Below are 18,371 nucleotides of genomic sequence, written 5' to 3' on the forward strand. Positions count from 1 at the left end.
AACAAGCTGGATTTACTTTTAATGAAGAGTGATTTTCAGAAGAAAATAATTTACTCTCTAAAATATGTGGATTAAAAGGAATCATCTCCCAAGAAGAGGGAAAAGAATGAGAACCCACTTGGAAAGGTGATAAAGCCTTGATAATATACTCATACAAACCTAATGCATAATGCTAGAGAATGCTAGCTCTCAAGTCTGGAAAACAGCATATATTCTGACACAGTAGGGTTTATTACCTATTTTACTGCAAATGGAAGCCCAAGTAGCCCTGGGATAATGGCCTTCCATTTTTAGCTATGAAGCTTAGAGAAAGCATCTGAGACACATGCAGATCGCCAAATTTTCAAAAATGTTCTAGGTAAAATTGTAATTTATATCACAGACCTATGACTGATCTTGACCAAAGTGTTAACCAAAATAAAACTAGCTTTTCGAAATAGGAATAAAACTGAATAATACTCATATTCCCCAGGCAAAAAATAAGTATGGCCTTGCTGAACAGCAATCAATGTGAACTTATAGAATATGAGTTGAGACAAATGATTGGCTTTGTCTTCAGCTAACATGTAACATAGAAATGATGGAATCATTACTACTGGTGATAACATTTGTACATAATAATATGTGGTATATAGGCAAAGAGCATTTCTTATAAGAAGGTTTAATAAATACTCTTTGATACTTCTTTGTTTATTTTGTAACAAAACCAACCTGTATCCTAACTATAATGTAATATGGTATGTTACTAGGGTTGTTGATAAGATTCTACTATTCTATATAAATAAATCATGATAATCAAGTTATTGGGAAATTAAAACCTCCCCAGGATATGATAATAACGGAGAGTGATTGGTCTGAAGAAGAACTAGATTTATTTCATTACTATATTAAATAGCTATGTAAAGTTTATCACACAGTTCAAGTTGCCATAGATGAAAGGAGAAAACAGATGTTAAATTGGTATGTTAGTATAAATATATTTTAAATGGTCTTATAAACTGGAAGAATTGTTTCTTTGAACCTATTTTTACCCTTTGTTGCTTTTTAAAGTATTATATATGCTTATCTTGTTCTTACTGTAACATATATAAATGCTGTAGTAACTGTAATAGCCCACAATAACTATGACTACTGTGTTGTTTAAAAGATCTTGACCTAGTACATGAGGATGGATTGTGAGGAGAGATAACACAGTAGATATAATTGCTTACTCCTTGCAAATCATGAGCAAATGGATCATTGGCCCTTGGCCAACCCCAGAGATGTGACACTCAAAGTGTTCATTATGTTGGTGACATGATTTTGTTATAGACAACTAGAGCAATGGACCCTGTTGTAACAACAGCTTGTCAAGGTTGCTTGACACAATCAAGATTGATGGCATGCATCTGGATTCATTGTTGGAATCATTTTCAGTAGCATGACCAGAAACTAGCAGAATTACCTAGTGACCAGACACCCCATATGAACCTCAGACTCTGAGACTCAGATAGGCTCCCTAAGCAGAGATGTACCACACATGGCCTTGTAGTCCACTGCCAAAGAAAGAGTGCTTCTGTGTGGTCTCAGACAAGAAAAAACTAAGCTACATTATCTTAAAATTTGTCCTTGAACTTAAAGCATGACCAAAAATAGCTGCACTATTTCTGGTTACATTAAGTTTTCTCTGCTGGTATGTAAAATTAATTGGAAGATTTATCAGCTGTCTGTGTACATGTATCAATATACTATACACATTCATGTTGGGTGTGTTCGTATGCATGTATCTGCTTCTGTCTATATTTCAAAATTAGTAACTTTTATAAAACCATTATTTTGGCTCTTATATAAGCAGAGCAGATTAAACAAATTTTTGAGTAGGATCTAGTTTTATAGTCTTTGACTTTCTCATAGGAAGCTACTGTAGGTCTCAGGACTTTTATATATTTATTTTAATTTTGTATTTATATTATAAAGGTTTTGCTAGTTTTTCTTAGACAAATGCTATAACCTGAACCGTATCCTCTCTACTGGGTTGAAATCCCCTTTTTCTCACTGCTTTTTCTGACAGTGCATTTCCTCACACTGTTCACAGTGATTACCTGCATGTGAGTGGTCTGTACTCCTGTTCAGCTCCATCTTGGGAATTCTAGAGACTTATATGAAGCTATTATATAGCCTGTACCTCCTCTTTCCTTTAGGAATACTTCACTCAAATACTATGCATAACTTTTTATTGAAAAAATTTATCTTTCAGTTCTTACAGATCTAAACAGGCACATGATTTATACATTGATTTTGTTTACTAAAATATATATATGAGGGAAACAATCTTCTTACTATAATTTTTCATTTTAAGAATTGTTTTATAAATTTTGAGCCAAATTTTTAATGAAAATCTTTGTTTAAATATTGGTGGCTTAAGTGCAGGAAAATCTAGTTTGCTTACATTCACCCTCCTTTCTTGCTTTTGCAGGCCCTGCCTCCTATCAAGTAATTAGGTTTAACTACATCCCTAGTGTTATTCATGTGGGTTTCATGTAAGCTAAAAGCTGAACACCTTGAGACATAAAACAGGCTGACAAATCACCAGACTGAAACATTTATTTTACTTAATTGGATATAAATACATAAATGAACTAGGCAGAATATCATTTTATCCCAAATAAAGTCCTACTCAAAACCAAAAATACCACATAGCTAAGATTCTTCAGTGACTAGAGCAGTCACAGCCTTTGAATAGCTAAAATAATGACATTAGGCTTCAGTTTTACAAAATTGGACAACAACCAAGTTTCTTTCTTTCAACCAATCTTTAATTCTACTGCCAAACATTCTTACACCGGGTATCTCTCAGGATGGGAGAGGAGAGGAGAAGTCTGTTGGTATGATATACTTTTTTATAAGAGTTCCCCAAATCTCAGTGAGTAGCAAATTTAGGAAGGATTTGAAGATTGGTTAATAGCCGACTTTCAGATTTCTTTTTTTTTTCTTGTATTTATCTTCTTCATAAGGAATGTGAAGCCTTTTAAAAGCCTCTGTGCTGTTGCACAGTGGAAGCAGTGCACTATAGTGAAGAGATCATGGGCTTTAAAGCTCATTAGAACCTGGGGTTGAATTGAGTCACAGTTCTGCAACTAACCAGTTGCGTGGACTTTAGTCAAGCTTGTGAACCTTTTCTTGTCTATAAAACTTGGATATTAAAATGCCTGTTCCATAAGGTTGTTAATGATTAGACAGATGACACTAAGTTTGCCCTAGTTGAGTAGTTCAGTTGATTAAAGCATCCTCCCAATATGCCAAGGTTGCAGGATCAATCCCTGGTCAGAGCACATACAAAAATCAACCAATTAATGCGTAAATAAGTGGAGCAACAAATCTCCCTCTTTTCCTCCCTCCCTTCCCACCTCCCTCCCCTTCCTCTCTCTCTAAACTCAATAAATAAATTTTTAAAAAGATGACACTAAGATTAGTATTGAACCTGACATGTTGTAGGAGCCCAATACATGTTCTCTAAACCTTTTTTTCCCCAAATTTAGTGGAGTAGAGACATTTAATAAGTAAAACTGACTTAAATGAGAAAATCTATTTTAATTTCCTAAATTCAGAAGCTAACCTTTGAGCAATGACTAGACACTATGGGGTTTTTTTAAAAATGATTAAGGCCCATTCCTTACAATCTAGTACACAGGTGGCAAACACAAGGCCTGTGCACTGAATCTCACCCTCCACATTGTTTTATCCAGCCTGGCACCTTGTTTCTACCCAGCAATAGTGCTGAGCTCTTGCTTAACTGTTCAGGAGTACTTATGTTTATACAGTCCTAAAATTACATTTGACCCTTTGAAGGCAACTGTGAGGCTCATGGGGACCCTGGTGAAAATGAGTTCGACACGTCTGATCTAGTAGAAGAGAAAGACATGAATAATAGAATTGCAGAATATGATAAGAAGTAGAAATAATGTCCTATAGGAATTTATAGGGTAGGAGGATATTCTGATATGATGGAGAGGCATTGAAAAAATGTCCATTGTAAGTTCTGTAACAAAGTATATACATTCTTGAAGTTCTTTTTAAGGAATAATATATAAATTACAGTTTGGGGGCATATTGTATTTAAATGTTGAGGCATATTTGAGTACCCAGAAGTTTGACTTAATATCATCCAAACAATATATGTAATATAGACTACTTGGTCTTAATATTCTTCTCATATATGTTTTTTTTATATTTTTTATTGTTGACATTATTACAGATATAGCCACTTCCCCCCACTTTTGCCCCCCTCCACTGAACCCCCACCCCCAAACCATCACCACATTGTTGTCTGGGTCCATGGGCTATGCATATATGTATATATATTCTTTGACTAATCTCTTTCAGTCACCCCAACCCCTCCCATCTGATATCTATCAGTCTGTTCTATGTATCCATGTCTCTGATGATTTCATTCATTAGTTTATTTTGTTCATTAAATTCCACATATGAGTGACATTATATGGTACGTGTCTTTCTTTGACTGGCTTATTTTGCTTAGCATAATGATCTCCAGGTCCATCCATGCTGTCACAAAGGGTAAGAGTTCTTTCTTCTCTATAGCTACATGGTGTTCTATTGTGAAAATGTACCACAGTTTTTTATTCAGTCATCCACTGATGGGCATTTACGGCATTTCCAGATCTTGGCTATTGTAAATAACACTGCTATAAACATAAGGGTGCATATATTCTTTCTGATTGGTGTTTTGGGATGCTTAGGATATATTCCCAGAAGTGGAACTGCTGGGTCTAAAGGCAGTACTATTTTTAGTTTTTTGAGGAAAGTACATACTGTTTTCCACAGTGACTGCACCAGTCTGTATTCCTGCAAGCAGTGCACTAAGATTTCTTTTTTCTACATCCTTACCACACTTGTTGATTTATTGATGGAAGCCATTCCAGTAGGTGTGAAGTGATACCTCAATGTGATTTTTAATTTGCATCTCTCTGATTGGTGGCATTGAGCATTTTTTTCATATGTCTATTGGCCATTTGTATATCCTCTTTGGGGAAGTGTCTATTCAGGTCCTTTGCTCATTATTTTTAATTGACTTGTTTGTCTTCCTGGTGTTGAGTTGTATAAGCTACTTATATATTTTGGAAGTTAACAATTTATCAAATGTATCATTAGAGAATATGTTCTCCCATATAGCGGGCTCCCTTTCCATTTTGATTATGGTTTCTTTTGCTTCTAAAAAGAAGCTTTTTAGTTTGATGTATTCCCTTTTTTTCCCTGTGTTTCCCTTGCCCTAGGAGAAATTTTAACCAAAATATTGCTTTAAGATATGTCTGAGATTTTACTGCCTATGTTTCCTTCTAGGACTTTTATAGTTCCCCAACTTACATTCAAGTCCTGTGTTGATTTTGAGTTAATTGTTGTGTATGGTGTAAGTTGGTGGTTTAGTTGCATTTTTTGCATGAACCTGTCCAATTTTACCAACATCATGTATTAAAGAGACTCCATTGTATGCCGGTGCCTCCTCTATCAAATATTAATTGACCATAAAAGCATGGGTTGGTTTCTGAATTCTCCGTTCTATTCCATTGATCCATCTGCATGTTCCTTTGCCAGTACCTGGCTGTTTTAATTACAGTTACTTTTTAGTATAGTTTAGTTTAATATAGTTTTAGTATACTATAGTACCTGGCATTGTGAACCCTCCAACTTTGTTCTTCTTTCTCAAGATTGCTGAAGCTATTTGGGGTCTTTTTTGGTTCCATATTAATTTTGGGGATATTTGTTCTAGAGCTGTGAAATATGCCATTGTAATATTTCAGTAATTTCTTTGAATATATCATTTGGTAGTATGAACATTTGAGTGATGTCAATTATCCCAGTCCATGAACCCAGTATATGCTTCTACTTGTTTATGTTTTCTTCTATTTCCTCAGTGTCCTAAGTTTTTTTAATATAGGTTTTTTACCCCCTGGTTAACTTTATTCCTTGGTTCCTTATTTTTTCTTTTTGTTGTAATGGTAAATGAGATTGTTTTCTTAGTTTTTGTCTCTGGGAGTTCATTATTAGTGTATAAAAGTGCCACCCACTTGTGGGTATTAATTTTGTATCCTGCTACTTTGCTGAATTTTTTTTTAATTTTATTTATTTATCTTTAGAGGGGAAGGGAAGGAGAGAGGGAGAGAAACATCAATGTATGGTTGCCTTTTGTGCCACCCCTGCTGGAAACTGGCCTGCAGGGAACCGGCCTGCAACCCTGGCATGCACCCTGACCAGGACTCAAACCGCGATTGTCTGGGTCGCAGGCCCGCGCTCAATCCACTGAGCTACACCAGCCTGGGCTACTTTGCTGAATTTATTTATTAAATCAAGTAGTTTTTTGATGGAGCCTTTAGAGTTTTCTATGTATAATATCATGTTATCTGCAGATAATGACATTTTTACTTCTTCCTTCCCAGTTTATATGCCTTTTATTTTTTCTTCTTATCTGATTTTTGCGGCTAAGACTTCTAGAATTATCTTTAATCAGAATGGTGAAAGCAGATATCCCTGTCCTGTTCCTACCTTACAAGTTATATTTCACTTTTTATAGTAATAAATGTATCTTGGCATCTCTTACTATTAGAGCAATAGTGAAATATTTAAAGTAATAATGACAGTTTTGCAAGTGAATTTCATTCAAGCTCCAAAAATACAGTTTGTGTTTCTTAACTAAATCACATGGCTCACATCTATATTTAGATAAATGTACTCTTTTTTTGTAAAAGCTCAGGAGTAGCTAACTGGAAATATCCAAGTTTTCTTTTAAAGGATTTTTTATTCTAGGGTTGCTTTGTTAAACATTGATTTCTAGTGTGCTGGTTGCAAATCTTTTATAAATTCTTTATAATCAAGTTCCCTGCTTGGAATCTTTTGGCATCTTGGTGTTTGCCCTGTATTTTTGTGTCTCCCACTTTATATTAGCATTCATATTAATGCAACTTCTCTTCTCATTGGCATAGACTTGGACATTACACTTAAAGCTTGCTTTTAATCCCGTCCCTCAAATGAATTTCAATTAATATTGGATATAATATATATATAACATTCATTCTTAACAAATTGATAAGCACTAACATTCGAGATTCAGGCATTTCTGTTGTGTTGAATTGAATATTTTGGAGTAAGAAATCACACTATATAGACTTAAATAAGTCTAAAGACAAAGTGTAAGATTATTGTCAAAGGCTCATCAACTACATGTTTTTCTTTTCCCATTTTCTCTTCTTGGTTTATTTATCATCTACACTTTTCTAGTTTTGGTGTCTAAATATTTAAGATCATGAGCTATATAAAAAGAAAAAAGTGACATTTGAAATTCTAGGCCAGGGTCCCATGGTCATACTGATTGTTCACTTTAAGGACTTGCAACAATTTGACAAACCATAGAATCCAGGAGTTGGAAAAACTTCAAAAGATATTTGAGTTCCTGTAATAGGATCTTGGAATATGAAGAGTTCCTTATTGGAACTCTTCTTACTGGATCAGCTTTATCATTTAGAGGCTGCATGTCCTTTTGGACAAATTTTTTGTTTGTTCATTTTGTTTTTGTTTTTTATTTTTTCCATACCACCATTTTCTCATCTTTAAAATGAGAGTAGTATCTCTTTCAGGAGGTTGCTGTGAAGATTAAAGGAAGTAACTGATATAAAATTTTTTAAAGATTTTATTTATTTATCTTTAGAGGGAAAGGGAAGGAGAGAGGGAGAGAAACATCAATGTATGGTTGCCTTTCGTGCGTCCCCTGCTGGGAATTGGCCTGCAAGGAACTGGCCTGCAACCCAGGAATGTGCCCTGACTGGGAATCGAACCACGATTGTCTGGTTCGCAGGCCCGTGCTCAATCCACTGAGCTACACCAGCCAGGTTAAAAATATTTTTTAATTATAAAATAACTATATAAACATGAAGAAGTGATACTAGCTTCCTGCTCCAAGCCACAGTGATAAAAGATGGCTGCCTTGATGTTGGGAAGAAAGACTTAACTCTGGTCTTCAGTGGGACTGACACTAACAACTCAGAGATTTTGAGCATGGTGTTCCTCCGCTTTGGTCTTCAGTTGTGATACATCAGATTAAATATCAGGCAAGGTGATCTCTGAGAATTTTTCTAGTTCTCAAGATCCTAAATGTAGTTCCTTTTATTGTCACTCTATTATTTATTTATGATTCAAGCAACAAAATGGAAGGGAAAATATTTGTGCTTAAGATAAAGTGCCATCATAGAATTCTCCTTGTGAGTTGTGGGTTAACTCAGTACAGGGCCCCTCCAGAACCTCAGAGAACAGGTGGCTGCATGGCCAGCAGCCATAGGACAAGGAAAACAGTCTGTATCTGCATGTCATAGCCCTCTCAAGGCCCCTGTGTCTCAAGGCTCCTGTGTTTATCACAAAGTGTAGAATTTTCACATGCAACTGCTGCTCCTTCCTCCCTCCCTAACCCTATAAATAGCACCAGTGCTGGAGGCAGGGTGTAGTCCTTCTTGCACCAATTCACCACCATTGGTATACTCCAGGTAGAGTGAGTAACAAACAGCATGTCCATAGCATGTCCATATCTGCTGGTCTTCTGGGTGTTTTTTTAACAAAATATCATGATAACAAGTGCAATCCCCTGGTTTGGAGTTCCTGCGTTACATGAGTTAACTCACAATTAAGTCCCAAAGTGAGAATAAGAGAGCCTCAATTAGTACTTCTTTCCTTCTGAAGACTAGGCCTTCCTGTTAACTGTTTCTATTAAGTAACAATCAGAATTTTCTGCTGTTCCTGTGACAGCAAAGAAATAGTTTGACTAGTAATCTTTTTGAATTAAGACAAATACCTTTCACAAAATGATATCTGATATAGGAGGTAGGTTTGGGCGTTAACAAATTTGCTCACATACCTACATTCATGGATTATTCCATTCTAAAATATATTTGCTACAGATATATAAAAATGTGTCATAAGAAACTGTTACACATATTTTTGAGTAGTACATTATATTTTCATTTAAAACATTTTATTTCCCTGGGTGGTATGGTTCAGTGGATTAAGTGTTGGTCTGCGAACCAAAGAGTCACTGGTTCATTTCCTAGTCAGGGTACATGCCTGAGTTGCAGGCCAGGTCCCCAGTTAGGGGGCACTTGAGGGGCAACCACTCATTGACCTTTCTCTCCCTCTCTTTCTCCTCCCCTTCCCCTGTTTAAAAACAAATAAATAAAATCTTTAAAAACACTTTTTATTAAGTGTCTACTGTACGCCAGATATTATACTACAGACTATTTAAATTATTTCTAAGTTTCACATAACCTAGATGTCAGATGTGGGTTTCCCTGCTGGGGATAAGAGGTGCATATATGGGGATGAGGAAGCTGTTTACCTTCTCACAGTGACCTCTGGTTCTAAGTGCCTACTTTTTGCTGAATTTCTACCAAGTTTATTCATTTTGCAGTTCAAAATAGGAAGATTGCTTATTGTAACATGTTGCACATGCTATCTCTCTATTCCACACAACATCTATCCAGCTGTGACACCTGGCCTTGTCTTTGATTTACACGTATATTTACTTGAGGTATTTGTGCATAAAGTAGATTTTAATGAAAGAGAATATATTTTTGCAGCAGCACAAATAACTTCAGATTAACACTGAATGGCTCATACCACCTGGTACTTTTTACTTTTGGCCAGTTTATTGTTTACTTTCTTCTTATCTTTCCTTCATCTCTCAGGTTTCCTCCATACCCCTACTTCAGTTCTGATTGAATTATGTAAAACAGTTTAGTTCTTATTCCCTATGTGAGCCTGGGGCTCACCTTTGCATGCCCAGACTCATGTAGGTAAATGCTGAGTGGGAACAAAACAGGTCTACCACTTTCAGAAGCCACCCTCCTTATAAGGCGGTAGTGATTACAAACAGTATAATGCCAAATAACACTGTAAGGATTGGTATTATCCTCATTTTATAGATATGTAAACAAGCTCAAAGAATTAATGACATCTCCAGGATTATTTATTTAATAAGTAACAAAATCATATTTTGAATTTAGGTCCAATTGAATTTTAATTGTGTGTACCTACTTCCAAGTGAGAAATGATTTTTAAAAGTGGAAAAGATACACTTTTAAGGTTCTCTGAGCTTGAAAATAGGAAAATTGTCTTGAAAATTCATAGCATCTGAATTCGTTTGGAATAGGGACATGTAGCTTTACCATTGCAGCCCAAAGATGCTATTTAAGAAGGTAGGGAAAAAGTGAAAAGTTTTAGTAATTTGAGAAATCCTGCCTGATAAATAGGACATTTATTATGGTTACTGTATTTTTGGGACCATAAGACACACCTAGGTTTTAGGGGAAAATAGGAAAAAAAATTTTGAAGCAGAAAATGTGGTAAAATATTTAATAATATAAATAACAATATTTCACCAATGTAAACATAAACAGAACTCAGCAGCAGCATTAACAACCATCATTCCTCCCAAATGGGGAGGGGGGTGCATCTTATACTCCAAAAATGGGGTGATTAAAATCTTCTATTTTAAAAATTTATTTAACTGAATAAATATTAGAGATTTATTAATCTCTAAATTTATCATTGTGTTTTCTTAAAAATAGTTTTTCTAATATCTATTTTTCATTACAGAGACAATTAAAGGCAGATGCTAAAAAAGCTATTGGAAGGCTTCAACTACGCACACTGAAACAAGGAGACAAGGTATATTCGTGACTTGAAAATACTTTGTGTTTTAAAGTAACACTTAGCCGGCCATTGTAAAAGCTAAGGATTCTTCCAAAGTAGTCTTTTGGTTGGAATTTATAAATCTTACTGACTTTTAAAAATGTATTCAGTGTTGGAAGTATGCTAAAAATGGCCCTCAAAGTTATCTAAGTCCTAATCCCTGGAACCCGTGAATGTTACTTTATATGGCAAAAAGGAACTTTGAAGATGTGATTAAATTAAGGATTTTGAGGTGGGGAGATTATTCTGGATTATCTAGGTGGGTCCTAAATATAATCAATATCACGTTAGAGTGAGGAAGGGGGAGATTTCACTATAGTACAGTAGGAAGCATGACAATGGAAGCAAGAGTTTGGGGTGACACCAGAAAGGCACCATGAGCCAAGGAATGCACACAACATCTAGAATCTAGGAGAAGGGAGGGATTCTCTCTTGAATCCTTCAGAAGGAGCATAGCCCTGTCAACTTTTTGATTTTTAAAATTATGATTTCCATGACAATGAGGGAATAAATTTGTGCTATTTTAAACCACTAAGTAATAGTAATTTGTTTTAGCAACAACAGGAAGCTAATACAGTGCTTTGATATACCTTTACTTGAACAGGTTCAGATTTAGGACAGTTGAAAAATATCATCACTGTGTAAAATGTATATCAAAGCTATCTATAGAAGTTATTGAAATAAAAATACCATCTATAATAGCATCAAAACAATTAAATAGTTATAAATTTTATAAACTAGGTACAAGATCTATATGCTTAAAACTGCAAGAACATGGAAAAAAAGAAATCAAGGAAGAACTAGATAAATGGAGATATATCTATATGTGCATGACTCAGAAGACTCACTGTTGTCAAAATGTCAATCCCCCTGTCAAACTAATCTATAGATTCAATGCAGTTTCAGTCAACATCCTACTGGATCTTTTGTAGAAATTGACAAGTTGAGTCTAAGCTTATGAGGGGAAAAAAACAACTACAATAACCAAAAATAATTTTTAACTTTATTTTATTTTTTTTAACTTTATTTAGTTATTTTTCAAGTACACTTTTTTGTCTATTTCTCCCATCCCGGCCCCCCTGTCCCATCTCCCCACCTCCCTCCCACTTCCTCCGCCCTAGTCCTCATCCCTGTGTCTTTCACACTTGCTCCTCAAAATCCCTCCCCTTTTTCCCCCTTAAATTCCCTTCCCTCTCCCCTCTGGACACTGCCCACTTGTTCTCTATTTCAGTGTCTTTGTTTTTATTCTGTTTGCTTGTTTTGTTGTTTAGCTTCCTGTTAAAGGTGAGATCATATGGTATTTGTCTTTCAATGCCTGGCCTATTTCACTCAGCATAATGCTTTCCAGTTCCATCCATGTTGTTGCAAAGGGTAGTAGCTCCTTCTTTCTTTCTGCTGCATAGAATTCCATTGTGTATATGGAATTTTTTGATCCATTCATTTACTGACAGGCACCTAGGTTGCTTCCAACTCTTGGCTATTGTAAATTGTGCTGCTATGAACATTGTGGTGCATAGGTTCTTTGAAATTGATGTTTTAGGATTCTTGGGGTATAATCCTAGCAGTGGAATTGCTGGGTCAAAAGGCAGGTCGATTTTTATCTTTCTGAGAAAATCCCATACTGTTTTCCACAATGGTTGTACCAGTCTGCAATCCCACCAACAGTGAACTAAGGACCCCTTTTCCCCACAACCTCTCCAACATTTGTTGTTTGTTGCTTTGTTTATGATAGCCATCCTGACTGGTGTAAAGTGATATCTCATTGTGGTTTTAATTTGCATCTCTCTGATAGCTAACGATATTGAGCATCTCTTCATGTGTCTCTGGATATTCTGTATGTCCTCTTTGGAGAAGTGTCTGTTCAAGTCCTTTTCCCATTTTTTAATTGAGTTAGATATCTTCTTAGAATGGAGTCTTGTCAGTTCTTTGTATATTTTGGACATTAAACCTTTGTCTGAGGTATCATTGGAAAACATTTTTTCCCATACAGTTGCTTGTCTTTTTAATTTAATACTGTTTTCTTTAGCCATGCAGAAGCTTTTTATTTTGATGAGATCCCATTTGTTTATTCTTTCCTTTATATTCCTTGCTCTAGGGGACATATCAGTAAAAATGTTGCTGTGTGGAATATCTGAGATTTTCTTGCCAATGTTGTCCTCTAGGATTTTAATGGTGTCACGGATTATATTTAACTCTTTTATCCACCTTGAATTTATTTTGGTATATGGTGTAAGTTGGTACTCAACTTTCATTTTTTTGCACATAGCTGTCCAGTTCTCCCAACACCATTTGTTGAAGAGGCTATCTTTACTCCATTTTATGTTACCGCCCCCTTTGTCAAATATTAATTGACTGTAGAGAGTTGGGTTTATTTATGGGCTCTCTGTTTTGTTCCATTGGTCTATATGCCTGTTTTTATGCCAGTACCAGGCTGTTTTGATTACAGTGGCTTTGTAATACAGTTTGATATCAGGTATTGTGATCCCTCCTACTTTGTTCTTCTTTCTCAAAAGAGCAGCTGCTATTCGGGCTTGTTTATGATACCATACAAATTTTTGAAGTGTTTGTTCTATGTCTGTGAAATATGCCATTGGTACTTTAATAGGTATTGCATTGAATCTATAAATTGTTGTGGGTAGTATGGACATTTTGATGATGTTAATTCTTCCAATCCATGAACAAGGTATATGTTTCCATTTGTTTGTGTCATCCCTGATTTCTTTCTTCAGTGCTGTGTAGTTTTCTGCATTCAGGTCTTTTACCTCCCTGGTTAGGTTTATTCCCAGATATATTATTTTTCTTTTTGCTATATCGAATGGGATTTTTTCCTTGATTTCTGCTTCTGCTGATTCATTGTTAGTATACAAAAATGCCTTTGATTTCTGGATATTGACTTTTTATCCTGCTGTTTTGCCAAATTCATTAATTACTTTGAGCAGTTTTTTGGTAGAGTCTCTAGGATTTTCCTTGTACACTATCATGTCATCTGCAAACAGTCACAGTTTTGTTTCCTCCTTTCCTATTTGGATGCCTTCTATTTCCTTTTCCTGCCTGATTGCTGTGGCCAAAACTTCCAAAATTATATTGAATAGAAGTGGTGAAAGTGGACATCCTTGTCTTGTTCCTGATCTTAGTGGAAAAGCTTTTAGTTTTTTTCCATTAAGTATGACGTTGGCTGTAGGTCTCTCATATATGGCCTTTATTATATTGAGGAATGCTCCCTCTATTCCCACTTTGCTGAGTGTTTTTATCATAAATGGGTGTTGTACCTTATCAAAGGCTTTTTCCACGTCCATTGATAGGATCATGTGATTTTTGTCTTTGCTTTTGTTTATGTGATGTATTACATTTACTGATTTGCGAATGATGAACCATCCTTGCATCCCTGGGATGAATCCCACTTGGTCATGGTGTATAATCTTTTGGATATATTGTTGGATGCGGTTTACCAATATTTTGTTGAGGATTTTAGAGTCTATGTTTAGCAGTGATATTGACCTGAAGTTTTCTTTCTTTCTTGTATCTCTATCTGGTTTTGGAATTAGGATGATGCTGGCTTCATAAAAGGAGTTTGGGAGTCTTCCATCATTTTGGATTTTTTTGGAATAGTCTGTGAAGAATAGGGGTTAGTTCTTCCTTAAATGCTTTGTAGAATTCTCCTGTGAAACCATCTGGTCCAGGGCATTTCTGTGATGGGAATTTTTTGATTACTGCTTCAATTTCTTTTGCTGTTATTGGTCTATTCAGGTGTTCTACTTCTTTTTCATTGAGTTTTGGGAGATTATATTTCTCTAGAAATGTGTCCATTTCCCCTAGGTTTTCAAATTTCTTGGCATACAATTCTTCATAGTAATTTCTTACAATCCTTTCTATTTCTCTAGTATCAGTTGTAATATCTCCTCTTTCATTTCTGATTGTGTTTATTTGAGTCCTCTCTCTTCTTTTCTTGATGAGCCTACTTAAAGGCTTGTCTATTTTGTTTATCTTTTCAAAGAACCAACTCCTGGATTCATTGATCTTTAGAATAGTGCTTTTAGTTTCTATGTCGTTTCTTTCTCTTCTGATCTTGGTTATTTCCTTCCTTCTACTTGCTTTGGGCTGTTTTTGTTGTTGTTCCTCGAGCTCTTGCAGGCATAGAGTAAGGTTGTTTCTTTGAGATATTTCTGTCTTCTTTAGATAGGCCTGTATTGCTATAAACTTCGCTCTCAAAACTGCCTTGGCTGTGTCCCATAAGTTTTGGGTTGTTGTGAGATCTTTTTCATTTGTTTCCAGAAACTTTTTTATTTCTTCCCTAATTTAATTCTTGACCCATTCCTTGTTTAATAGCATACCATTCAGTCTCCATGATTTTGGGTGTTTTGGATTTTTTCCTTTGAGGTCAGTTTTTAGTTTCAGTCCGTTGTGGTCAGAGAAAATGCTTGGTATGATTTCAATATTCTTGAATTTGTTGAGGCTTGTTTTGTGTCCTGTCATGTGGTCTATCTTTGAGAATGTTCCATGTGCATTTGAACAGAATGTGTATTTAGCTTCTTTGGGGTGAAGAGCTCTGTATATATCAGTTAGGTCCATTTCATCTAGGGTGTTGTTTAATGCTTCAATATCTTTGTTGATATTTTATTTGGAAGATCTGTCCATTTTTGATAGTGGAGTGTTAAAATCTCCTACTATAATTGTGTTGCTGTCTATATCTTTCTTGAATTCCTCTAAGATTTTCCTTATATATTTTGGTGCTCCTATGTTGGGTGCATATATATTCATGATGTTAATGTCTTCTTGGTGGATTCTTCCCTTGATTATTATGAAGTGACCTTCTGGGTCTCTCTTCATGGCCCTGTTTTTGAAGTCTATTTTGTCTGATATGAGAATTGCTACCCCAGCTTTTTTTACTTGTCCATTTGCTTAGAAAATTTGTTTCCAGCCTTTCACTTTTAGTCTGTGATGGTCTTTTGTCCTGAGGTGGGTCTCTTGTAGGCAGCATATGTGTGGGTCATGCTTTCTTATCCATTGAACTAGTATGTGTCTTTTGATTGGAGCATTTAATCCATTTACATTTAAGGTTATTATTGATAGGTACTTATTCATTGCCATTTTTGTACCTGTGTTCCTCTCTGTCTCCCTCTTTTCCTTCATTCCCTTAAAGCAGTCCTTTTAATATTTCTTGTAGAGCTGGTTTGGTGGAGGCGTATTCTTTTAGGCTTCTTTTGTCTTGGAAGCTCTCTATTTGGCCATCTATTTTGATTGAGAGCCTTGCTGGGTAAAGTAGCCTTGGTTGTAGGCCTCTGGTTCTCATTACTTGGAATATTTCTTGCCATTCTCTTCTTGCTTAGAGTGTTTCCATTGAGAAGTCAGTGGATAACCTTATTGGGGCTCCCTTGTATGTTACTTCTTTTTTCTCCCTTGCTGCCTTTAAGATTCTCTCATTGTCTTGGAATTTTGCCACTTTAATGATGATGTGTCTTGAAGTGGGCCTCCTTGGGTTCCTCTTGAATGGGACTCTGTATGATTCCTGGATTTGTGTGACTTTTTCTTTTATCAAATTAGGGAAATTTTCTCTCATTACTCTTTCAAATATGTTTTCTATCCCTTCTTCTTCTCCTTCTCCTTCTGGTATTCCTATTATTTGGATATTATTACGTTTCATATTGTCTTGCATTTCTCTTAATCCCTCTTCATTCTTTCAGAGCCTCTTTTTTCTGTCCTGTTCTTTCTGTGAGATGCTTTCTACTTTGTCCTCCTATTCACTAATCCGATCTTCTGTTTCATCTACCCTATTTTTAATGCTTTCTACTGTGTTTTTTAATTCAGAAATTGTTTTCTTCATTTCCTCTTGGCCCTTGCTAATAATTTCTATTTCCTTTTTTATGTTGATATAGTTCGAGGTGAGATCATTATAGCTCCCCTGTAGTTTCTGGTAGCTCATTGTGAGAACTTTGAAATTCCTGATAACCAATGCTTTGAATTCAATATCTGATAGTTGACTTGTGTCTATTTCATCTAATATTCTTTCTGAGGGTTCCTCCTTTCCTTTCATTTGGGGATTGTTTCTTTGTCTTCCCATTGTTTGTGAGACTCTTCTTGTTAGCCTCAGCTTCTCAGATTAATCTGTTTTGACATCCTGGGTTTATGGTGTGAACTTTTGTGGTGGAATGCCTGTGAATTTCAGTGGTGCAGTCTCTTTCAATTATCCTGTCGTTCTCTGCTTCTACCTACTCAAATATGAAGCAACTCTTGGCTTCTCTCCTACAGCAATGTGCAATTTGTCTCTCTGACTCTACTATTGGGAGGCCTCTTCTATGGGTCCAGCTCTGGTCTTTTCATATTTTCAAGTTGATTGTGACTCTTGTGGGTAAAAGAAAGAAATGACAAGGAAAGAAATAAGAGGAAGAAGGAAAAAAATGTTAGGGGAATGGAAGAAAGAGCAATAAGTTTAGAAAGAAAAGAAGAAGAAATAAAACAGAAAATCTGGGAAAAGAGTACAAAAGTATGGAAATATGAAACAGTAATAAAATTTAAAAGAAATAACAGATTACTTTAAAAAAGCAAAAAGATAAAGAAAAGGAATGGAGAAAGAAGAAAAATAAAAAAAGAAAGAAAGAATAAAAAGAAAATAAAGTAAAATTAAAAAAAACAAGAAACAATAAACAAAAAGCACACAAACAAAAAGAATCCCCCAAAAACAACATCAAAAAAGGAAATGTCACTTGTTGGCTTCAAACTAGCCAAACCAGTTTTTCTGGTTGCAGTTGGCTGAGGGTGGATTGTTGTGATTTTTTCAGCCAGCCCCTCTCAGGATCCAGACACTTGGTGCCTCTCCCCAGCTCCCTACAATGGGGAACTAGGACTTCCTCACAGCACTCCCCTCCCAGGGGTTACCGCCATGAGCTGGTTTGCTGTGTTTGTGGGCACCTGCAGTGGCCTAGTTGCCTGGTTCCCTCGGGATTGAGCACAGACCTGCCCCTGTTCTGTTGGGAAGCTCTAGGCCTTCTGCCCAATCTTGGGTTCACTGCCAAGCTGGGTGTGAAGCAGACCAGGCTGTTGTGTCTATTGGATTCAGAGCCCCACGCTGTACCTCTCAGTTCTCCTGGGCTGGCACCCACAGAGTCCTTGGTTGGGACCCTTTGTCCTCAGCACCCTCTCTGCAAACTCTATCAAACAAGTCTCTCCTGGCACCCCACCTTGCTTGGCCAGAAAGGGAGGGGGTTGAGGGTCTCAGCTCTTTCCCCAGGACCCCTCAGCACCCGGGGCTTCCAGATAATCTGAGGAGGTTGGACTGGAAGCTGGGAGCCGATCTGAGGACTGGGCGCCCACCTAGAAACTCTGTATGCACGTCATGGCACGCTGCGTGGTGTGTATCCCTTCTGCTCCTGTGTTTGTCTGGGTCCCCTGGCCAACCTCTGTCGAAAAAACCTAGGGATGTAGCAGCACCACACCGGGCGCTGGACCCAGAACTGTGTGCAGGCTGAAATCTCCTCTGCTCCCCTCTGGTTCGGCCTCTTGGCAGGTCTCAGCCCAAAAATCCTAGGGAGGGAGCTATCTGGGTGCTGAACTTTGGCCTAGGCGCCATCAGGCACTCGCCCAGATACACTGCTTGTCGGGCGACTTGTCCCCCAAATTGTGAGCAGGCTGAAATTCCTTCCACACCTCTT

The 18,371-nt window shown here is 36.6% G+C and overlaps 1 protein-coding gene across 1 annotated transcript in view; it reads left to right on the top strand.

The window, feature by feature from the left end:
- RNF128 (ring finger protein 128) overlaps positions 1 to 18,371 on the top strand; it is a 64,712-nt gene that overhangs the window by 26,429 nt on the left and 19,912 nt on the right. Inside the window, exon 3 of the mRNA XM_037162210.2 lies at positions 10,630 to 10,701. Within this exon, the coding sequence (XP_037018105.1) occupies positions 10,630 to 10,701 (72 nt within the window). The remainder of the gene's footprint in view (positions 1 to 10,629; positions 10,702 to 18,371) is intronic.

Source organism: Artibeus jamaicensis, unplaced genomic scaffold (genome assembly GCF_021234435.1).
Source record: "Artibeus jamaicensis isolate MK-2021 breed Jamaican fruit bat unplaced genomic scaffold, CSHL_Jam_final scaffold_461, whole genome shotgun sequence".
NCBI lineage: Eukaryota > Metazoa > Chordata > Mammalia > Chiroptera > Phyllostomidae > Artibeus > Artibeus jamaicensis.